Here is a 22,359-nt window from a genome sequence, read left to right as displayed (position 1 = left end):
CTGGGGGCTTGTGGCGAGGGCCTGGTTCTTCAGGGTGCCTTTCTAGCTCCGGGGCTCACGGCCTCTCCCTGTCCCTGAGCAGTACATCATCAAGACGGTGGAAGTGGAGTCAGCCAAGACCAAGCAGGCCCTCAGTGAGTCCCAGAGCCACAGCCAGCACCTGCAGGAGCAGGTGGCCATGCAGAGGCAGGTGCTGAAGGAGATGGAGCAGCAGCTGCAGAGTTCTCATCAGTTGACGGCCCAGCTCCGGGCGCAGGTGTGCAGCCTACCTGTGTGCATGAGCCAGTGCCTGCACAGATGCATGGCTATGCACATGTGTCTCTGCAGCGTGTGCCTGTGTATGCCCGTGCGCGGCTGTATGCGTGCACATGGGTCTGCATGAGAGAGGGGGTGTTCTGGGTGTGGGCCCAGAAAGCTAGAGGCAAACTGAGCACAGGGTAACAGCCAAGCCCTCAGGGCTCAAGTTAGGCTGGGGCTCAGGTCCTCCAGCCAGGTGACCAAGGGTGGCCTTGGTGTCCTCCTCAGTACCCTGACATGCGTCTGCTCCCCAAGACCCAGTCATGGGAGTCAGGGACATAGCCCACAGAGACTCTTTCCATGGTGCTCGGCACGTGTGGTGTCCCCAGTAAGGAGTCTGCTGGTCCCGTAACCATTGCAAAAGCTGTCCGGGCACGCACTTGGGCACAGTGTGCACCAGGGACGGGTGACTCGGGGTGTGGGAGCTGCACAGAGCCGACAGCCCCAGGGGGACAGAGAGGGCCGTGGGACCTGGGGCTGTGTGTCTACACGGCCGTACACAGGCTGAGCCCGCCCAGCACTGAGCCCCTGGCCCTGGCCACCAGATCGCCATGTATGAGGCGGAGCTGGAGCGGACGCACGGGCAGATGCTGGAGGAGATGCAGTCCCTGGAGGAAGACAAGAACCGGGCCATCGAGGAGGCCTTCACCAGGGCCCAGGTGGAGATGAAGGCCGTGCACGAGAACCTGGCAGGTGGGTCGGCCGCTCTTTCCCCTACCCCCATGCTGCAGGCCCCCGCCCCACCCTTCACCTCATCATCCCTCACCTCCCCACCACCACTTCACTCTCTAGGTGTCCGGACCAACCTGCTGACGCTGCAGCCAGCGCTGCGGACCCTCACCAATGACTACAACGGGCTCAAGCGGCAGGTGCGCGGCTTCCCACTGCTGCTGCAGGATGCACTCCAGAGTGTCAAGGCCGAGGTGAGTGGGGGCTGGGGGCAGACCCTCCCAGGGCAGAGCGCCCCACCCACACTGCCACCCTCAGGACCTGTGGGAGGGAGGGCAGGTACGAGGCGTTCCTCATGGCACCATGGGTAAGCAACTACTGCTAAGCAGCAGGTCAGTGGATCAAGCCCAGCGGCCTCCACAGGAGAAAGACGTACTTCGTTAGGGGCCCTGCGAGGGGGAACCGACTAGACAGGGCTGGCACTCCTTGGCTCCAGGGCTGCATGCGGCGCTCTCTGCCTCTCTGAAGTAAAACGGACAGGCTTGAAAAGGTGTGATTCAGAGAACACTGATTTCACTTGTTTGCAAAAAGATGTATTCAGGGCTCTTGAATAATTTTTAGGCTGCCTCGAGGGGCAGGGTTGGCTCACAAGTTTGCCAACTCCTGGGTTAGATGAGTGCGTCAGCCACACCATCACAGGGTAGCCCACGCATGCAGCCTTTACTGGTCCAGCGGAGACGCGGTTCGTATAGTCCTACATCTGGGTTTGAACCGAGCATGTGTGAGTCACCAGCGCCTCCTACGGGCCGGGCCTTGTATAGCCGGCGACTCCTTGATTTTGTACCACAGGGCCGAGGCAGATGTACTTTAGCATTTGGAAAGTGGATTTTATCCTTTAGACAAGTCATGTCTGTGGACACAGTGAAAAAGCCAAACCCTCAGAAGGGCATCAGACCAAAGGAAAAGACTCCCCTGCCAGCCAGTCCCATGCCCAGAGGTAGCCAGCCGCTCCGCCTTCCCCCCAAAACACACACACGTGAGCTGCAGAGCCCTACTGATGTAGGTGCCTGGGGGCACACTCGCCTCGCTTGCCCAACCAGAGTGAGTGCACTGGAGTGGCCATGGAGTCCAGCACGGAGAGCAGCTCCCACAGGTCCACGAGGGAGCTGGTCCACTAGCGAGGTGCTCTCCCGTTTTACAGGGGAGAAAATGGAGACTCAGACATTGCAATGCCTGTTGCCTCGGGTTTTCACCCGCTGGGGGGGAGGTGGACTTTGGGTCTGGGCATCATGCTGTAGTGGAATGCCAGGTGCTGCAGGTGGAGGTCTGCGTCCTGAGCCAGGGTCGTGGCCCCTTGTGGGCTGTTTCTTTCTCTGCCCAACGGGGGGTGGGTGTGGGGCTTATGCAGAGGAAAGCCAGCCCCGGGGCTGCAGTCCCGTCTGCCAAGGACTAAGGACTCAACTGGCTGGGCAGGGGGGCTCCCCTCTGAAGGCAGTACCCACTCCCCTCCAGATTGGCCAGGCCATCGCCGAGGTCAGCAGTGACAACCAGGAGCTGCTGCGCAAGTACCGGCGGGAGCTGCAGCTGCGCAAGAAGTGCCACAACGAGCTGGTGCGGCTGAAAGGTGCGGGCGGGATCTGGACGGCCCTGCCCCTGGCCCAGCCCTCCGTGTGCATAAGGGAGGCACAGGGGAGTGGGGGCACTTGCTCAGTCACACTCAGCCCCAACCCGTGTGCCCCTGGCAGGCTGCCCTCCCCCCCCACCTCCGGTGCATCTGGTGCTCAGACCTCAGGCCTGCTGCCCCCCCCTTCATTGCTCACAGGCCGGGGACATGCCTGCTCTGTGCCATGCGTGCCAGGCACTGTTCCAGGCACTGCGCTGGGACGCCCTGTGGCTAGGGAGCACAGTAAGCACCCATAGAACAGCAGCACCCGGGTGCAGCTCGAGTGGAGACCTGAACTATGATTATAAGGGGGAAGGTGGTGGTCTTTCCTCTGGGATCATCCCACTGAAAGGCTGAAGCAAGGGGCTGGGGTACCCAGGTCTCACCCCACCCCACCTCCCTGTTGCCTGTGTGTGCTCTTGCCAGCCTGTGTAAGCCCCACAGCTGGTCTCACTCTCCTTGTCCCCAAGATGCAACTCCCTGGTCAGGAAGAAAATGCACCAATGCGTGCATTCATACTGTAGTGTGAGCGGCTGGTAACAGCCTGAGGGCCATCTTGCCTGGCGCGGCCTTGCTCTGAAGGCAGAGGGGCTCCTTGGCTGCTGGCTGGCTCAGGACACCGGAGCGGAGACAGTCCCCTCATGACAGCCTGAGCACACCTCTCCCCCCTGCATGACTCAGGGAACATCCGGGTGATCGCCCGGGTCCGGCCAGTCACCAAAGAAGATGGGGAAGGGCCGGAGGCGGCCAATGCCGTGACCTTCGATTCTGACGACGATTCCATCATCCACTTGCTGCACAAGGGAAAGCCAGTCTCGTTCGAACTGGACAAGGTCTTCTCCCCGGGCGCCTCGCAGCAGGACGTGAGTGGGGCCTTGGGGCAACATGGTGGGGGGCAGAGGGGGAGCTGACAGCCATGGAGAGAGAAAAAGATAGGGAGAGGGGGGCAGAGACAAAAGGGTGAGGAGGGGAGATGGTGTTGAGAAGGTTGGGGCCCAGGTCCCCGTCTCATGGGTTCCCAAACTTTTTCGGCTGACTGCCCTCTTTTCAGAAAAAAATTCACCTCCCCTGGCAATGAAACACATTTGTGTTATCGCCCATAATGCATGGTAAAGCGTCGGTGGCTGCTTTTGCAGCCCCTCTGGGTGGTTCCAGTGTGCCCAACATGCCCTCCCACGTGCCCCTCCCACTTTTCCCAGGCTCCTCCAAAGGTGCCCACCACCCTGTTCTCCATGCTGAGCCCTCAGCCATGTGAGAGCATTGGGTCTTCAGAAAGTTCATGGGAAACGCACATTTTTGCACCCAAGTAACTTGTACGAGCTTATCCAAACCTGTCTGGCCAGGATGTGGTTTGGGGGCTCAGGAGGGTAGATCTCCCAGCTCAGCAAAGTGAATTCCACTGAAACCGTAGCAAGAACCCACATCAGGTTTACGGGCAAAGCTGAGGTGGAAGATTGGCGGGGTGTCCCCAAAGTTTTACAAAAACGTTTGTGAGATCGGCGCCCCAGAAAGATCAGCAGTTCACAACTGTAATTTTGAAAGAGAGACAAGACAATGTCGGAAGTAACAGACCACCCACAGCAATTTTTGAGGAAAAGGATTTTTCTGTGCCGATTGAAGAGGACCAAGGATCAACATCCCAGCTGATCCAGCTTACAGAATTTGACCGAAAACATTAAAGTGGAGCAAATGTACAGGTTGGTCTGCTAACTGTTAAGCAGCATCAGCAATTAGAAGCCACCAGCTGCACCTAGGGACCAAGATTGGGCTTTCCACTCCATCAAGAGTTACAGTCCGGGAAACCTCTACAGGGACGGTTCCACCTGTGTTACAGGGTCTCCATTTGACTCCGTGGCAGTGAGTGTTTTCGGTTGTGGGTGCTCTAACTGTTGATCTGGGACCAGCCTGGTCAATAGCAGAGCTTTCGATGGAAATTCTTAAACCAGAGGGATCAAGAGCCTAAAGCGTTTCTTTGGAAAATAGTAACAGGAAGCACGGTTTTCCCAGTAGTCCTACAGAGAAAGCACCATCGGAGCAACAGCAGACCCCGTCAAAGGCTAAGGTGATGGTGACCCTTTGGGGGATGCTCAAGGCATCTTTCTGGCAGGCCAAAGAACCGTAACACCTGCTCTGATGTCTCGTGAACGTTAGCCAGAGCTCCGGCAGAAAGCCACTCAGGAAGGCTTCACCAGCGAGCCCTGCCCTGCCACCACAAAGCTGCCTCTCGTCCAACAAGGGCCTTTGTGAGTTTCACTGGGAAAGCATGGGGCCTCACAGTCCTGGCTTGGCTTCTTCCGACCTCCTTTTGTTTGCTCATCGTAGAAAAAATCCCAGCAAAGGCTTCCTGTTTTCCTCCCGTCAATGATGTAAAAAGGACCTGATACATTTCCAGGACCTTCGAGGTCTTGAAGTCGGGTTACAAGTTGGACTGCCAGGTCAGCAGTTCAAACCCAGCGGCCCCTCCTCGTGAGAATGCTGAGGCAGTCGGATCCCGTGAAGATCCACTGCCCCAGAGACCCACCGCAGTTCTGCTCAGCCCTGAGCTGGAGCACCTTGATGGCAGTGAGTCAGCTCTTTGGGGTCAACCAAATGACTGGCACCATCGCTTATAAAAACACCCTGATCCTGATGGCGCTGATGTTAAGGGACCGAGCTTGTGTTCCTTATCCTTATCTGGGAATTCCATGTTCCACGCACTTTGTGAAGGCCCCTCGCGTGTGGTCTCAGCGGCCCCTCTGCTCTAGTCTTTTCCCAGGATCCCTTGCTAGGGCCCCTCCCCCCTGTGCCCCATCCCGTGACTTCAGGACTGGTGGGCAGGCTGGCTGGAGGAGCGGCTCCGTGCAGGGACCCTGCCCTCGTTTTTGCTGCCTTCTCAGAGAGGCACCCGAGTTCCAGTGTGGGCTGCCCGGGTGCCCGTTGGATAATAGATGTCTGAGCTCAGTGGGAGACGACTCACCAGCCCTGGCGGTGTGCTTGGTTGGTTACCATATAGCCGGTGCTGATGTGGCCAGGAGAGAGTTGCCCAGCAGCCCCTCTCCACCCCCCACCCCCAGGTGTTTCAGGAGGTACAGGCGCTCATCACCTCCTGCATCGACGGCTTCAACGTCTGCATCTTCGCCTATGGACAGACGGGTGCTGGCAAGACGTACACGATGGAGGTTGGTATGCCCTGCCCACCTGTCCCTGCCAGTGGGGAGCTCCAGGCTCTGGCTCACATCTGGCCCTCGGGTGGCACCCCTGACTTGGAGGTGCAATTTTAAAGGTGGGAGCCCCCAGCAGGGGTCCTGTGAGCACCTGTGGTGGGACAGCTCGGCTCACAGGCCCACCCTTTTCCTCAGGGGAGCCTGGAGAACCCAGGCATCAACCAGCGGGCCCTGCAGTTGCTCTTCTCTGAGGTGCAGGAGAAGGCGTCTGACTGGGAGTACACCATCACCGTCAGTGTAGCCGAGATTTACAACGAGGTGCTCAGGTGCGAGGCGGGGTGGTCCTGAGGGTGGGGGGCGGGAGTCCAGTCTCCCAGGAAGGGGCTGAGCCTTAAATCCTGGTTCATCCAGGTGGTTCTGGGGTGCCCCTCACTCCCTCTGGTCCTGAGAGAAGGCAGGAGTGGCACCACATGCGCGCGCGCACACACACACACACGACTTCAGGGGAGCCATCAGGGCTCCCCCTCTTTAGCTGACTGAGCCTGCAGGGGTGGCCAGAGAGGCAGAGAAGAGCTTGGCCCAGACCCTTCCGGGCTTGGGGCAAGAGCAGTGCATGCAGAGACCTGGGCGAGGTCTGGACCCGCCCGCAGCCTGGTGGGCAGGGAGGAGTGACCGCCACCTGCCCTGCAGGGACCTGCTGGGCAAGGAGCCACAGGAGAAGTTGGAGATCCGGCTGTGCCCCGACGGCAGTGGGCAGCTCTACGTGCCCGGGCTGACCGAGTTCAGGGTGCAGAGCGTAGAGGACATCAACAAGGTACGGCCAGGGAGCCTTTTCGGTGGGTGGTGGAGGTTGGGGTTCCAGGGACCCCGTCCGCAGCGGAGCTGCTCTGAGACAGGATGCAGACACAGGCTATGCCAGGACCTGCCATGCGGAGCCCCTAACACTAGGGGAGATGGAGCCATTCCAAAGCCCCCATTCTCGCCCCCACCCCAGGTGTTTGAGTTCGGCCACACCAACCGCACGACAGAGTTCACCAACCTGAACGAGCACAGCTCGCGCTCCCACGCGCTGCTCATCGTGACCGTGCGCGGCGTGGACTGCAGCACGGGGCTGCGCACCACGGGTGAGTGAGCGGGCTGCCCGGGAGCCAGGACCCCCACCCCTCGGCTCCCCACCGGCCTTGACCCACCCCGCGCTGTGCCGCAGGGAAGCTGAACCTGGTGGACCTGGCCGGCTCGGAGCGCGTGGGCAAGTCGGGGGCGGAGGGCAGCCGCCTGCGGGAAGCGCAGCACATCAACAAGTCGCTGTCCGCGCTGGGCGATGTCATCGCCGCGCTGCGCTCCCGCCAGGGCCACGTGCCCTTCCGCAACTCCAAGCTCACCTACCTGCTGCAGGACTCCCTGAGCGGCGACAGCAAGACCCTCATGGTGGTGCAGGTGGGAGAAGGGGTCCCCACCCCCCACCCTTTGACCTTGTCATTACTGCCACCATCCTCCTTCAGTCTCCCCCCCCCCCCCCCCGACTCTGGGCTGTGATGTGGCCCCGGTGGAGTGACTCTGTGTCTCCTACCAGGTGTCCCCCGTGGAGAAGAACACCAGTGAGACGCTCTACTCCCTCAAGTTTGCCGAGAGGGTGCGCTCGGTGGAGCTGGGTCCCGGGACCCGCCGGGCAGAGCTCGGGTCCTGGTCGAGCCAGGAGCATCTGGAGGTACGACCAGGGGCCCATCGGGCAGAGTGGGGACAGGGGGACAGACCACGGGCCCATCGCAGGCCTGTGTCGGGCAGGAGTGGGGACAGGGGACAGAGCACAGACTCGGGGCGACTGGAGCAGAGCCCAGACTCGAACCAGAGCCTCATGGTGGCCCGTCTCATCCCAGAGTGTAGTCTTGGCCTCCAGGGCCCACCAGCGAGTCTGGGGGCAGGCAGGGCGGATGCAGCACCCTGCACTGGGGACGGCCGGGAAGAGCTGGTTTACCGCTTACCTACTCTGTGAGATGAACCCATTATGCAGAAAGGCTTTAAGAGGTTCTGAAATAGGGGCCTGGGTGGGAGGCAGAGGTGGGGCAGCAGGGCTCCCAGCTCACTCTGTCTTCCCTGCCCCAGTGGGAACCTGCTTGCCATACGCCATCAGCCCGAGCCCACTCAGCACCCGGCTCAGGGTCCTCCAGCCGCCCTGGCTCCATACGGAGGAAGCTGCAGCCCTCAGGTGAGCCCGCTGGGCGTGGCCCCAGGGTGGGCAGGCTGTTTCTCATCCTTTTGTGACATCTGGAAGACTTCTGAGCCTTGTTCACCACCTCCCCAGCCCCTGGGAAGAAGGGCGGCCAAAACAGTGTCCACTGCATACAGGACATTCAGGCTGCGGTCAGCCTCGTGCTGTCCAGCTCACCAACGCTGGCCTCACCTGGCCTGGCCCTCCGCTCCCTGGGGGTGGACAGGGCAGGGCTACCTCTCAGCTCAGGGATACAACCCTGGGTGGCAAAGCCCTTGGGGTAGAGGCAGCAGGGTCGAGTGGGATCCTGGCCCAGGCCGGCCCACAGTGAGCACCCTGTTGCTTTGATTTCAGCCTGACGGCTGGGGCTGCACTGTCCAGGTGAGTGTGGGCCTGGCCTGGGCTGCCCTGCTCGCTCGGCGTCCTGGGGTGTGGCCTGCTGGGGGCGCTGGCCCGCTACGGGCTGGGTCCCTCGCTGCCCGCTGTCTGCGCTTCTGCTGGGCTCTCTCCCACTCCCAGCCATGCCTGCCCCCTGCTGAGCAGCCCTCTCCTCTTGACTGCAGGGAAGTCCAGGCAGGTGCCTGTGTGATGGACAGCACCAGGACCCCAGGCACTGGGGACCAAGAGGACAACACTCGGGCGGAGGCCCCTCTACTGCCCTGTGCCCCCTCAGAGATGAGAAACATGCTCCAAAGGAAATGCTGTGTGGGCTCTGGGTGCCAGCGGCACAGGCTGGAAGGTCAGAGCTGGCTTGCAGGGCACTGGGTTGTGAGGGAGGGAAGCCCAGCTCCTTGCTGAGGCACCCCCAGGAAGACCTGAGAACTGAGCCATGGGGGTGGGCGTTCCTGGGGGCAGGCCTGGCCCCCAGGAGAAGCTCCTATGGCAGGTGGTATACATAGTGCTCCCAGGGGACTTTGCGCTGGCCCGCCCCCGGGCGCTGTATTTATGGCTGGCAGAGGCCAGATTGGGGCTCCTGTGACCCCCACCTGCCCAATGCCAGCTTCTTTCACGCAGGTCTTGATGTTTCTCTCGCTCTGAATCCCTATTTAAGAACTTTTGGAAACTTAGCCATTTCTACTTATTAAAAAGGCCTTTTTACACCCGTGTTGTCTGAACTGGTCCTGCGTAATGGTCAGGTGCTGGCCTTCCCTGATGTGGCTGTATGGGCAGTGCCAGCCATGTGCCAGTGAGGGGCCCCGGTGCTAGGGTGGTTAAGCACTGGGCTGCTCTGCAGGCAGTGAGGAGACAACCTGCCTCTGTCCAGACTTTCTGGCCTCCAGGGAGCAGCTCTGCTCCACCTGGGGAAGGCCGTGGCAGGGGGCGGACACTGAAGGGCAGCACTCCGGCCATGTCAGGCTAAAGCAGCCATCAAGTTCCAAACCCAGTTACCCGGCCCTGCTCCTCTAAGTGCCCACCCCCCTCGGGGGAAGGGGCCAGAGCCCCCCTCTCGGCAGCCACTGGCAAGTGTCAGCTAGCCCTAAGGGAGGTCATGTCTGAGAGGATGGGGTGCAGCACCCTACAGCCTTGGTGGTGCCCCTGGGACAACTGGAGGAGTGGGGTGCGGGGCCTCCCAAGTCCTGGGAAGTGGGTGGCTACCTTACCTTCCTGGCCAGCCGTCGCTCTGCTGCTCCCTGGTGGCGCCTGGTGGCCGCGCAGCCTGATACCCGTCCCCACAAGGAACCAGAGAATAGTTACAAATTTAATAAAATTTGCCTTATAAATTACAGCAGCAGCCCTGGGGCTCAGCTCGCTGTCCCAAGAAGCAATTGTTGGGCCAAGCTGGGCAGCTGTGCCTAGAATGTGGTCCGAGTCCAGGCTAGGGGGTGGCCAGTGGTCCAGCACCCACCTTCCCTCCCTCCGGCACAGCCGTGGGGCAGTGGTAGCCACTGGGCAGAGACTCTTGGGCCGGAGGGCACGAGTGGGAGCAGAAGCGGGCCTCGTGGCTGTCAGGCCCACTCCCTGGCCCCTCAGTCCAGACTGGCCATGAGCAGGTGCAGCTCGCGGAAGGCACTGCCGTGACGGCCGCTGAGGCCAGCCTTGCTCTTGACGAGGCCACCGATGCTCCTGAGCTGCTTGTAGCAGAGCCGGCACTTGTGGAGCCTGTTGGGGGTGGCGGGGCGCACAGCACGTGAGGGAGGGGGTGGGCCCTGGGCCCCACCCGGCCTTTCCAGACCCCTCTGGGAAGAAGGCTGAGGCCTAGAGACAGGACCACGGAAGCTGGCCCGAGGCACCCTCAGGCCTGTGCCCTCCCCCCCCACCCAACGCACCTCTCCTCCCGGCTGATGTCCACACCCACGGAGGGCGGCGCCGCCAGGATGTCGGTGATGAGGGGCAGAAAGCGCTGCAAGATCAGCTTCAGCGAGGTGCAGCCCGTCTGCACGTAGCTTCAGGGGCAGGCGAGTGGACAGGGCCCGGGCAGACACACAATGAACAAGATCAGGAAGCTTGAACTAGGAAGGGGCAGGGATGCTTCGCAGAGCCCTGGGGTGCCTTGCTGCCCTCCCCCAGCCCCGGGCGGGTGGCCTCCGGTACCTCTCATACTTGCTCTGAAGCAGTTTCTCGATCTGGGGCAGCACTGTGGTGCACAGGTCCAGCTTCCACAGGGAGCTGGGCAGGGAGGGGCACAGTGAGTGCCATTAGTGGCTGCACTGACCCGGCCCACCCATGCCGCCCCATGGCCCACTTACGCTTTCTGGTTGACGATGTTGAGGAGGTCCACCACCACCGACAGGTCATTGATGGCCACTGCAGCGTCCACAGATGTCTGGAAAATAGGACGCCTGTCACAGGGGCTGGGAGGCCTTAGGGCCCTGCCTGGGTGTGTGCGGGTGTGACGCCAGGGCCCCCTCTTGGAGAGTTAATGTGGGCATGTGCAAAGAGAGGGTAGGCGGGGCACGAGAGGGGCCAGGGGAGCCCCACGCCGCCCACGCCTGCCTTGACGTCGCCCATGGTCCACGTGGTCCGCACAGTGTCCAGATTCTTGTGCCGGCTGGTGAGCACCACACACATGGTGTCGTGTCCCTTGCGGATTTGAGACATGGCGTCCTCGTCGACCAGCTCCGCCTGCTGCTGCATCTTCACGGCCTGCAAGGGCGGGCACCCGGTGCTGGTGCATAGCAGGCTTCGGCAACCCTCGGCCGTTCCCCCCTCCCCCCCAACTCACGGGCAGGAAGTCGGAGGCCTGCAGTCCGATGGGCTCGTTGCGGGTGGCAGGGATGATGACAGGCTCGGCCTTGGGTGCGGGGGTGGCGGAGACGACCGGGAGTTGGGGCAGAACCTCGAGCTGCAGAGGACTGGGCGCTTAGCAGGCGGGCCTGAAGTCGACCACCCCGCCTCAGCCCTCTCACCCGACATACGTTTGGCATTGGTAACTGGACGTCCATGGCGGGACTGGGCTTAGCCGCCTCTTTGGCTGGGGCCGCGTCTGAGGCAAAGGAGAGACGGCTGGGTCAGGTCAGGAGCAGGGACTGGCAGAAGAAGAGGGGTCCAGGAGGTGGTGGGCCTCCCAAGGGCCGTCAGGCTGCCTCCCCGCCCCACCTGCCCCCCACTACCCTGGGTCCGCTGTTCCTGGATGGGGCTGTGGAGTGGCGATCCTGGCACTGAAGGGGGAAGGGGGGAGATGGGGGGCTGGCAGGGGGACGTGGATGGGGAAAGACTCTGGAAACCCAGATACAAGGGGGGCTGCGGAGCAGGACAGCTGGGTGAGGGAGAGAGCACTTGTCCACACTCAGCCCCTCCTCTCTAGTGGGCTCTGCGGCCTGTGCGCACCCCGCTGTGCACAGCACTGAGCCTTCCTCTGGGCTCTGCATTTGCCACACCCAGCACCAGGCTTCCTCTGGAGGCGGTCCCAGCCACGCTTGTCCCCCACCTCACCCACCCCCTGCTGCACGTGGTGCCCTGTGCGAGGGGTCTGCCGGCCACTTACTCTCCTCACCAGGGAGGATATTCTCACCAGGGAGGATCATCTGCCTGCTGGGTATGCCACCACAGCCTAACTCGGCCCGGCATGCAGTAGGTGGTTCTAGGTGCCCAGCAGCACAAGAATCATAGGAGACGGGAAGTCAGGGGATAAGTAGGGGAGAGGGGATGGGGGGGACCAGGGACCACACGGAGGCCGGGCCCTGCCCTCACTCACCGTCCTCTGGGGGGGCAGGGAAGGGCTCACTTCTGCGGGGTGGTGTCCGACCTGCAGAGGCAAGCGGGCTCAGGACTCTCCCCAGCACACCTCCCATCTGGAGCCCCCATGGGGGCAACCTGTCAGGATGCAGGTGGGCGCCTGGCAGTGACCCTCAGCCCTGCACGTCCCAGCCCCCGTGCTCCAGGGGCCCTGTGTCTGCTCAGAGCAGGTCTGTGCGTGCAGGTAGCAGGGGCACAGTCAGGACGGGCTGAGTGGCGGGAGGAACCTGACTGGAACCGCCCCACCCGCCACAGGCGCGAGGCCTCCGTGTGCTCACTGATGCTGTTCTTGGGCTGGAAGATCTCTTGGTAGTCCTCCGCGTTCTGGATCTCGGCGCGTGACTCCCGCTCCTCCCGCTCGTCCTCGCTGCTGGGGCTGCGGCGCTCGCTCTCCGAGTTCTGCTTCACCCTGGGGACAGGCCAAGCCCCAAAGAAGCGGGGGAGTGGGGGCAGCTGGTAAGGTCCAGGCCTGGCGTCCCTGCAGCCCCTCCACGAGGGGCCCGCCTCCGGCACTCCCCAGGGCTCCCACCTCTGAGGCTTGTTGCAGGTGGTGCTGGGTCGTTCATAGATGCGCCGCAGGGGGATGCTGGGGTTGGGCGGCTGCTGGGCCAGGGGTCGGCTGTCCTGCACGGGGTCCGGGGCCACTGTGCCTGTCCGGGTCACCCGGGTCAGGTCCACCACGTACGAGGAGACGTTGCTCTGGGCGAAGGCCACGCCTATCTGCAGGAAGTAGAGAGCTGGGGGCTGGGCCCTGGCCAGAGGAGGGGTGGGCGGGAGCGGAGGGGCAGGGGTGCAGGGGCGCTCACCAGCTGGTCGTTGCAGATGGCCAGGTCGGCCACCTTGCCCCAGTTGACGAGGACCACGTCGAAGCAGCGCTCGGGCTCCCAGCCATAGACGCGCAGCGAGTCCTGGCAGCCGCTGTACAGGCAGCAGCCGTCGGGGCTGAAGAGGACGCTCCTGGACGGGGAGAGGCCCGTGGGTCCAGGGCCCCTAGTCTGGCCGCACCTGAGGAGGGCTCAGCCATAGCCGGTGGGAGCCATGATGGAGAAGTTCTTCCCATACACCTCCTGCTGCCGGCATACCTTATAGGCTCTACCCCCACCCCCTACCACACAGTCAGGTACCCCATACCTGACAGCTCCCCCCCAACTTGACAGGCCCCTGTACCTAATAGGCACCCCTGTACTCTTAAGGTCCAAGTACCTGTTAGGGCCCCCCTACCTGACAGGTCCCGGCTCCCCTTCAATGCAGCTCACCACCTGGAATTTCTCCAGATCCCAGAAGCGGATGGTCCTGCAAAGGCAGCCGCATTGTCAGGAAGCTAGCTTCTGATCGGCTGCACAGTTCATCCCCAAACACCTCTTCCCCAGGCCCAGGGCCCAGGCAGGAGTGGACACGGATGTCGGGAAGCTGACCCATGCCCTGCCACGCATGGCCTGCTACCCATGTCTCTCAGCCAACCAAGCGTGCCAGGGCCAGCAGTGCTCGCCGCCGCCGCCGCCTTTACTCAGCATGGCCCGCAGCCCCGGGCCCCCAGCATGGTGGGTGGGTGAGTGGGGGCGGGGGTCTCCACTGGAGGCCTTAAGCCCTGACATGCCTGTTTGTGAACGCCCAGGTTTAGGGCATGGACTTGGATACAAGACGGGGTGGGGCGGGGGGCAAGGTAGGACCACCAGGTATGAATGAAACCCTGGGGCAGAGAAGGGGAGGGGCAGCAGTCATGTCCTGGGGGTAGGGGGTGCCATGGGGGTTGTCTCCTCACCGGTCAGAGCTGCCAGATGCCAGCAAGTACTCGTTGGGGTGGAATTCCACCACGTTGACGGGCCCCGTGTGGCCAGGAAACTCTGACATCATCTTGCCGGCAGTCAGATCCCAGAGCTGCAGGCACAGGGAGGCAGAGCAGGGTGGGGGCCAGGCCGGGCACCCAGGCTGCCACTGTTCCACTGAGCTCTCTAGCCACAAGCACCCCCACCCACAGTCCAGTCAGGATCAGGGCAAGGACCAGCCCCAGGCCCGGGCCCGGCTGCCAGCTACCTTCACTGTGTGGTCATCAGCGGCAGATGCCAGCCACTTCCCATCGGGGCTGAACCGGAGACAGCGCACAGCCTGGCTGTGTCCCTGTGGAGGGGCAGAGACCGGAGCTCGGCCTGGGCGCATGTGGAAGATGTGGGGCAGGAAGGGGGCGCTTCACCCCGGCGCCCAGGCCTCGATGGTGGGCACACTTGCTTGGGAAGTGATGTTTTCTAGGGCCCTCTTGGGGACTGAAGGGCACTCCTTAATGACCCAAGCTCTGAGGGCCTGGAGCCCTCTGCTGAGGCCTCCCCGGTCCGGTGGACAGCAATGCCCTCTACTGCCGAGTGACAACAGCACGTGCAGCCAGACCAGAGAGGGAGGCGGCGAGCAGGCTGGCGACAGGCTCATGGGATTCAGACAAGGACAAGGTCACCCTTCCCTCCTGTTGTCTGCTCTGGACTCCCAAGCTGGACAGCCCACCCCCAACCCACGCCTGAGGGCTGGGAATGGCCCCAGGGCACCATCCTCACCCTGTACCGGAAGACGCAGCCTTTCCTCCTGATGTCCCAGAGCTGTGGAGAAAACAGGGCATGAGAGGGGCCAGGGCCACGGCCGAGTGTCAGGCTGGGCATGGGAGCCAGGGGCTATGTGTACTCCAGGCCACACCGCTTTAACAGGTCAGAGCCTGCCCACCTGGGCAGAAACGTCCGAGCAGCGGCCCCTTCGTGTCCCCTTCTCTACAAGAGCGGGCCCCTACCTCAGGGGAGCCAAATGCGGCCCCAGGCATAGCGTGATGCCTCACCTTGATGTTCGTGTCCTGGGACCCAGAGGCCACAAACTCGCCATAGGGGTGGAAGTCCAGACTGCAGATGTTGGCTTTGTGCCCCATGAGCGTGCGAAGAACTGCCCCGGAAAGCAAGCAGAGACAACGGTGTGAGGCCAGCAGTGGGCAGGCTGCTCCGCCGAGCATGGTGCATGTGACTAGTCGCCGTGAGCACAGACACATAGGTAAACCGCAGGAGAGAATGGAGACCAGCCAGCGCCTCAGCACCGTAACAACCATCACCCCCGTCTCTCGAGAACGGACAGCCATTTCTGCCGGGGCCAAGACCCCAGGCTCAAGCTGGGGGAGCTTCTCAGTGGGCAGAGGAATGCAGGAGGGCTGTGGGGGGGCAGCACCAGAGCAAGCGGTCTTAAGCCCCCCCATCGAGCTCCACGGGGGAGGGGGGAAGGGCATGTCTGGGTGGCCTTGTGCTCACACTGACCCTCTGGTGCAGCCCCTGTCCAAGAGGGTGGCAGTCTCGCATGTGGGGTGCCCTGAGAACTGAGAGCCTTCGCAGGGACCCACGGCCCAGCCGTGGGGCCACCCCCAGCAGCTCTGGCTCCGTGCCTCTCTGGAACCAGTCTCCTCATCTCTGCTCTGGTCTCGCGTGCCTGGCCAGTTGTGATGTCTGAGTGAAACCTCTGCCCCTGTGCCAGGGCTGCGGGGAGTGGGGTACAGCCAGCACCCTGTGAGGAGGCGGAGCGAGCGAGCTCCTGAAAGCCACTGTCACTGAGGGGAGTGGGGTCTAGCCAGCGCCCTGTGAGGGGGTCCCCATGTCCCAGTGGGATCCAGACACTAATGGGGGGGGGGGCTACGTGAGCTCCAAGGTGCTAAGGAGACGGTGTGACCTTCTCTAGCCCCCAAGGCAGGGTCAGGTGGGCAAGCTCTGTTCTCCTGCTGTGTAACCCTGAACGTGATCCTGGGCCACGGTCGGAAGTCAGTCTAAACACAGCGTCTAGGGACAGTAGGCAGGGCTGTGTCCTTCTGGTGCCACTCAGCCCGACTCTCCTCTGGCCCAGGAAGCCTCCGCTCTCATAAGGTCATCCTTCCTCCTGTTGCTGAGCCAGACCTCCCCTCCCTTCAGGCCCCTGAGCACACACCCAGGTCCACCAACTTCTGACCCTGAGCCCACAAGGCACCTCCCATGACCCCCGGCTATCTGCCACACATGTCCTGTGTGCTGGGAGCAGGGTGTGGGAGCTGGCCTGGTGCAGCACCTGAGGCCAGGCCGTCTGAGATGGCAACGCACCCTCGGGCCATGCAGCGCGAGAGCAGGAGGGAACAAGGTTCCCTCCTCTGAGCCTGCCCATGGCCTCCAGCATCCCACAGGAGGCCCCCGCAGCAGATGCCGGGGCAGGTACCAGATACAAGGGCAGCCTCCTCTGCACCCCTGGCAAGGTCTGCCAAGGCGCCTGGGCCTCCTCGCTCCCGGGGTGCTCCTGCCTCCACCAGGCGCTCCCCGTGTTCCTGGCCAGGGAGGCCCAGGATGTATGGAGGTGCCGGGCAGAGGGGCCGAGACACACACCCGTCGACCCACCACCTCTGCATCCCAGTCAGGCTGTCAAGATCCGGCCCCGCCCGCCCAAGGGACATACTCGCCACCCCCGAGTGGGCAGTTGGCTGCTGGCAACACAGCGGGCCACCTTCCTGGCCCTGCGGATGCCCAAGGCTGACCCACCCTGGCCCTCTGTGCTGGGGAGAGCAGGCAGGGCCACATTCTTCGGGCCTGACTTCGGTTCCGGGAGGGCACTCACTCAGGACCTGCCGAACCCTCCAGCCGAGGAGCTGCTCAGCCTCCACCACCGCTTTCAGGGCCACCGCTGTGTGCCAGGCCTGTTTACCACTGTCACACCCACCCACGCTGTGTGTGGGGGGGGTGAGGGGGGTGGGCCTCGGCTCTACCTCGGAGGGCAGGTTTCTGTTTCTCTTCCTTTGGCGGCAGCTGGCAGGCTTGAGAGCCCTGGGATGAGCACCCTGACTCAGAGCCCCCCCCTCTGGCTGTGCGGGCCCTCTTGGGCCCCCATTTGCCTGTCTGTCAAGGACAGGGCCTGCCTGTCCCCCTGGAAGAACAGCCTGGGAGCTGACTGCTCCAGCCACTGGCCACCCCCAACTGCTTTCCAACCAGGTGCCCTGGGTGTGGCGCCTGGGGCAGTCACGTGTGTCACAAGTGAGTAGCCAGGCCTGGTGGCAGGAGTCCTGGGCGCAGGAATTCCCGGTCTTCGTTCCCAGCCACGTCACGGAATTTGTCTGAGAGCCTGAGGCAGGGGCAAGGAGGCCCTGCAGGCTTCTCCCTGCTTTTCCTCTGCTCTCGGTGAGTCACTGGGGGTGTCTGCTGGGCCCACCATCTCAGTCAGGGCCCAGCCAACCTGGGCTTGCACCTGCCTGGCCACTGAGTCCAGCGGTGCCCAGACACTGCATACCCTGGGCCCCAGGTGCCCCCACAGCCCCTGCCTGGCCTCCAGGAGGTGCTAGGTCTCTCTCTGAGGTCCTTCTCCCCCAAGGCACCCTTGTAACGGACCCCTCGTGAGCACATGGCTGAGTCTGCCCCAGGGTGCACGGCTGCACAGCCCATCCTGCAGCAGAGAACAGGGGCGGCCAGCGGAGGGCCCAGAGGACCCGGTTTCCATGTGAGGGTGGCCCGTCTTTGGCCTCCACCAAGTGGAAAATGAAACGACAGTACACAACAGAGCCCAGCAAACAGAGGGTCTGACCGTCCTCGGCCCCAGTCCTGCAGCACGTCGGCCTGAGCTGGAGGGGACACCCTGCCTCAGGGCGCACACACTGCACAGCGCCACCCCACCCACCGACATGTGCTTCATGGCCCCAAGCGGTCTACAGACACCCGTCTGTCCACCCACCCTCCCACCACCGCCCCCGCCCGTGCCAGCCACCTGAGGGAGCAGGGCGCATCCGCCCGGGCCATGGGAGGAGAGGGGCTGGGGAGGGGGCACCCGCTCTGGTCAGGGCCCCAGGAGGGAAGGCTGCTCAGACAAAGAGACAAAGCAGCAGAGGCTGAAGACAAGGGTGAACAGGTCGGGCGGGGGAGGCCCTACTTTTGGCAGCTTCCAGGTCCCAGACGCGGATGGAGCCCGACTGGGAGCCGGCCACAATGAGCTCCTCGGGGGTGTTGAGGCGGACGCTCTCCACGGGGGACGTGTGGCCTGTCAGGCTCTGTGGAGAGATGACAGCAGTCAGGGCACTGTTCACACAGACTTCCGTCTCCCCACACAAGGCAGCTGCAAGAGGCTGTGCCCCCAGGGAGCCACCCCTCAGACCTGTGGCCACACTGGGTCCCTTCTGCACCCCACCCACCCTGACCCTTGGGGCTGCAGTGGTAGTCCCCATCCCTTCCCCCTCCACTGCACTCCTGCAGGGAAGCAGCAGCTAAGCGAAGGGGACACTGCGGGCCTCGGCTTGCTCCGCCTTCACCCTGCCCTGCACAGGCAGCGCAAGAGGGAAGCTGGGAGGAACCAAAGCCATGCTTGGCAGAGCCCAGGCCTTGCCCACCAGAATGCCTGGGCCCTGGGGGCTGCCCTCACTGGGTCCAGATGGCCTGGCACTCACTCAGCGGGAGAACCAGGGGCATCTTAGATAACCTGGGGCTGGGCAGGGCCACACCAGGTCCAGCCGGCTTCCCTGAGTGCAGGCAAGCTAGGAGCTGAGCCCAGTGTCTGGCCCTGCCTATCACCCTGAGCTGGGTGCCCCAAGACACGGTGGTGGTGGCTACTTTAGATTTGCTAAAACCACGCTGTCCAAGGGGCCTGGGCAGTCAGGGAAAGCACTGCAGCCAACGCTCCCGCAGGCCAGAGTTACAGGTGGGAGACCAAGCGGACACAAGCTCCAGGGAGGGCGGCTCTACTGGAGAACGTTTCCCTGTCCCACCCAGCCACTTCACTCTGGGAACGTGCCCGTTAGGAGCTGAAACAGAGGAAACAACACTGACGCCGGGCGTCCCCTGCCAGACTCATCTGTGGTCCACAGGCAATGGAATACTACGCAGCCAGGAAAAAGGCTGGGCATCGTTTTATATATGATAGAGACCCATCTCCATGATGTTTGAAGTGAACAATGATGGGGAACCTGGTATCGAGTATGATGTCATTTATGTAAAAGTGGGGGAGGGCACATGGGGAGGAGCCCACATTTGCTCATGTATACAAAAAAATCCCTGCACGGAGAGATTCTGGGAGAGAGAACTTTCCCGGGTTTGCCATGCATTGCTTGAATTCTAGAGTTGCAGGAGTGTAGGACGTGCTCAACAATAAACATAAATAAGTCGGCTAAGGGACTGCATGGACACACATGAGTGAGGGGAGGGCAGAGAGGAGCCCAGTGGGGCACCAAGGCGGCCAGGGCCTGGTCCTGGGGGAGCCCACAGGCCGTGTCTGGTGTTTTTCTGGAAGGATGGACAACAGGGTGTCCACTGTTGTCCTCTGGGGGAGGAGAGCAAGGGGTCTGATATTCATGCCCGGTTTTTATAAGCCTCCTGATGCCTCTTCAACCCATGTGGACACATTTGGCATTTCAGGAAAGAAAATAACAGAGCAACACAGAAAGCACTTTGAACCCTGAAAGACAAGGCAAAATAAAACACGGCCATGAGTCGCTCAACGCCTATGCTGCGTACTGTGAAACAGGGTGATTTGGACACTCTGAGCACAGTGTACCAGAGTCTCCAACAAGCCCCGTGCTTGTTGTCCTAGCGCTGGGAGGGTCCACTTTGGCAAAGTGGGCCTTGGCCACACCCTTACCTGTCTCTCCCTCGCATCTGACATCGGTCCCTCACCTTCTCATTAGCTCTGCAGCTCACAGTGGAGCCAGGTCTTTGACACCTAAAACACGTTTGCATTTGCTTTTAAGGCTCAGTGGTTAGGTTGGGGGTGGTGGTCGGGGAAGGGGGGAACGCTGCAAGCCTCACAGCATGTGCAATACCTGAGACTGGATCCTGCCTACAGGTCAAAGCCAAGAGTCACACAGTCAACTTTTAGACAGGAAGTCCACTACATGCATAAGCTAGGAACACAGGTCTTCGTTATGATTAACAGGACACACGTATTGTAGGCTCTATGAAGGCATGTCTTTAGAAAACAAACTGTTGAAAACGGGATCACCCACCTGGGTCTGTGCACGGCTGAAGGCAGTGCTGCTATCTCTAACCCGACTGAAGAACCCAGCGCTCTTCAATTTACACCAAGTCAACAAAACACCCTCCCTGAGGGGCTCAAGCAAGTTCCTTTGAAATGGTCTTTGAGTTTAAGACCAAGGTCACCCCACCCTCCCCATAAAAACCACCTGGAAAAGGCTAGATCAAGGTCGGGGGACAGGACATGATTCCCAAGGAGATTCTGGTGGCACAGCCCTGCTACCCTGGAAGACTGAGCAGGTGCGTGGTCGGGATCACAAACTGCCTTGGCGCAAGTCTCTGGCCTTTTTCGCCCCCGTGCACGTCTCCCTTTCCCCTCAACGTCTTCTTAATAAAGCCCTGGGTTGTCCGGTGTCCTCTGAGGAAACCTATCGAGACTGCCCCTTTGGGGTGCCCCTTTGGAGTCACCAGAACCTTCTGGGCTGAGTTCCCTGTCTTGAATTGAACTGCATCCAGCAGTAGATCCCCTATTTTTGATTGGACCTTTTTCATAAGGTACCCTAACGGGACTACGACAGGTACATTACCTAGAGAAACTGTAGCCGTGCGCTGGTGACAGACATGCTCACACACGTTTTGTGGGGGCGAGCCCGTGTAGAGATGAACTAAACCGCCATGGCGGTCATGTCTCGCTTACCCTTGTCCGTACTTTATTCAGAGTATCCCGGGCAGCTCAATAGCTTTGTATCCAGGACCAATGCGATACACCTGCTCCACGAGGGCAGCTGTTCCACCATGTCCCACCCTGTCAGAACGGCTAAACTGTGGCAACCTATAGGCCCAGGACCAGATGTGCAGGTGGATGCTGCCCGAAAGCACATTGTCCTAAGCTGGGTTCTCTAGGGGATCAGAAGCAGTGTGTACACGAGGGAGACATTTATCTTGTAGAAACCGGCAAGTCCCAAGTCTATGGGTCACACACCAGGCTGAAGGCTTCTCCTGACTCACGTAGCGGAAGGGGCTGACCACCTACAATCAGCAGGTGAGATGTAAGGCCGCTGGCTCCCAGGCTGCAGACACGGATGAATCCCCACATCAGTAATCAGTATGGCAGGCCGCTGGCTCAATTCCCAAGAGCCAACAGTCAGATGATGATGAAACGATGCAGGATCCAGAGTGAGCCAAAAAGCCAGAGCCTTGCCAGCAAGTCTGTATATATTGACTACAGGTCACAACCCCAGGGAAACTCCCTGTCAGCCAACTGGCTGCTCAAAGCAGAACCCATCATAGCGATGATCACATTACATCGGATCTCATCATGAACGTCGAGTACATTATGAGATCAAAAAATCAGTACAACCTGACAGACCCGCCAAGCCACTGAGAAGCAAGGTCCAGTCTAGTTGACACACGGCCTTCGCCATCATGCAGTGCATGGCGGTCAAGCAGACCGTCATCTCGACCCTGTTTCTGCTGGCCCGGGTCAGTGCAGAGTGCAGGACTCCCCAGAATCTCGCAACACTGCGGTGAGGGGGTCTCTGCTCGTGGCTGTCACCTCCTGCCATGCTTGACCACGACCCTTCTTTCACCCAGAGGCAGGAACACCCTGCGCTGGCAAGGACCTGGGGGCGAGGGCACACTCCTGTCCTGCTCTGGGAATGTAAATGGATTTCTTGAGGGCAATTTGGCAATAGGTTGTTTTGAAAACCTATTAAAAAAAGCACACACCCTGGGATGGAATGCAATCATCCTCTCCCAGGATCCAGGAGAGGAGGGTGTTAACCACAGGGTGGTTAAGAACAGCCAGAAACCGGAAACCACTTCCAGGCTGCTACCTCAGGTGTGACTAAGCTCATTAAGTCTGGCTCATCCCTACAATGGGATGCCATGAAGCCACTCCAAACCATGTTGAAAACGAGGATTTGTTGACACAGGAAGATGTTCGCAATGTTGTTCTTTTAAAAAACCAAGCTACAAGAGAATAAGTAAGATGAGCCCTTCAGTGCTCAGGAAATAATATACAGGAGAGACTTCAAAGAGTTTGTGGAAAAATGGAACTAAAAGATCATGGGATTCCCCCACAAACTTTTTGAAGCCCCCTATTGTAGGTGTAAGCAGCCTGGGGCACAGGGGTTAAGCCCTTGGCTGTGAACTAGAAGGTCAATGGCTTGAACACTCAGTCCTGCTCTTTGGCACAAAGATGAGGCAGTCTGCTCCCATGCACGTGACAGCCTTGAAACCCTATGGGGCAGCTCTACTGTCCTACAGGGCCACGATGACTCA

The 22,359-nt window shown here is 61.2% G+C and overlaps 2 protein-coding genes across 5 annotated transcripts in view; one reads left to right on the top strand and one right to left on the bottom strand.

Moving 5' to 3' along the window:
* KIFC3 (kinesin family member C3) overlaps positions 1 to 9,081 on the top strand; it is a 31,308-nt gene extending 22,227 nt beyond the window's left edge. For all 3 annotated transcript variants that reach the window (XM_004704642.3, XM_045293686.1, XM_045293685.1), the window contains exons 6-18: positions 83 to 256; positions 843 to 990; positions 1,090 to 1,220; positions 2,479 to 2,590; positions 3,311 to 3,492; positions 5,683 to 5,787; positions 5,968 to 6,098; positions 6,463 to 6,586; positions 6,767 to 6,896; positions 6,980 to 7,209; positions 7,346 to 7,480; positions 7,876 to 7,978; positions 8,545 to 9,081. In XM_004704642.3, coding sequence (XP_004704699.1) covers positions 83 to 256; positions 843 to 990; positions 1,090 to 1,220; positions 2,479 to 2,590; positions 3,311 to 3,492; positions 5,683 to 5,787; positions 5,968 to 6,098; positions 6,463 to 6,586; positions 6,767 to 6,896; positions 6,980 to 7,209; positions 7,346 to 7,480; positions 7,876 to 7,978; positions 8,545 to 8,570 — 1,731 coding nt within the window. In that variant the 3' untranslated portion in view covers positions 8,571 to 9,081. The remainder of the gene's footprint in view (positions 1 to 82; positions 257 to 842; positions 991 to 1,089; positions 1,221 to 2,478; positions 2,591 to 3,310; positions 3,493 to 5,682; positions 5,788 to 5,967; positions 6,099 to 6,462; positions 6,587 to 6,766; positions 6,897 to 6,979; positions 7,210 to 7,345; positions 7,481 to 7,875; positions 7,979 to 8,544) is intronic.
* Positions 9,082 to 9,667: 586 nt separating this feature from the next.
* KATNB1 (katanin regulatory subunit B1) overlaps positions 9,668 to 22,359 on the bottom strand; it is an 18,794-nt gene continuing 6,102 nt past the window's right edge. For both annotated transcript variants that reach the window (XM_004704643.2, XM_045293661.1), the window contains exons 4-20: positions 18,047 to 18,164; positions 14,973 to 15,073; positions 14,701 to 14,742; positions 14,192 to 14,275; positions 13,920 to 14,035; positions 13,379 to 13,450; positions 12,964 to 13,114; positions 12,687 to 12,877; positions 12,436 to 12,566; positions 12,117 to 12,167; positions 11,338 to 11,405; positions 11,145 to 11,264; positions 10,916 to 11,065; positions 10,669 to 10,745; positions 10,514 to 10,588; positions 10,249 to 10,365; positions 9,668 to 10,081 (exon numbers count right to left, since the gene is read on the bottom strand). In XM_004704643.2, coding sequence (XP_004704700.1) covers positions 9,949 to 10,081; positions 10,249 to 10,365; positions 10,514 to 10,588; positions 10,669 to 10,745; positions 10,916 to 11,065; positions 11,145 to 11,264; positions 11,338 to 11,405; positions 12,117 to 12,167; positions 12,436 to 12,566; positions 12,687 to 12,877; positions 12,964 to 13,114; positions 13,379 to 13,450; positions 13,920 to 14,035; positions 14,192 to 14,275; positions 14,701 to 14,742; positions 14,973 to 15,073; positions 18,047 to 18,164 — 1,797 coding nt within the window. In that variant the 3' untranslated portion in view covers positions 9,668 to 9,948. The remainder of the gene's footprint in view (positions 10,082 to 10,248; positions 10,366 to 10,513; positions 10,589 to 10,668; positions 10,746 to 10,915; positions 11,066 to 11,144; positions 11,265 to 11,337; positions 11,406 to 12,116; positions 12,168 to 12,435; positions 12,567 to 12,686; positions 12,878 to 12,963; positions 13,115 to 13,378; positions 13,451 to 13,919; positions 14,036 to 14,191; positions 14,276 to 14,700; positions 14,743 to 14,972; positions 15,074 to 18,046; positions 18,165 to 22,359) is intronic.

The sequence above is a fragment of the Echinops telfairi genome, unplaced genomic scaffold (assembly GCF_000313985.2).
Source record: "Echinops telfairi isolate 266 unplaced genomic scaffold, ASM31398v2 ScPeMD7_2291;HRSCAF=2852, whole genome shotgun sequence".
NCBI lineage: Eukaryota > Metazoa > Chordata > Mammalia > Afrosoricida > Tenrecidae > Echinops > Echinops telfairi.
The sequence above is the reverse complement of the archived record's forward strand: the minus strand, read 5'-3'. Positions and strand labels throughout refer to the sequence as shown.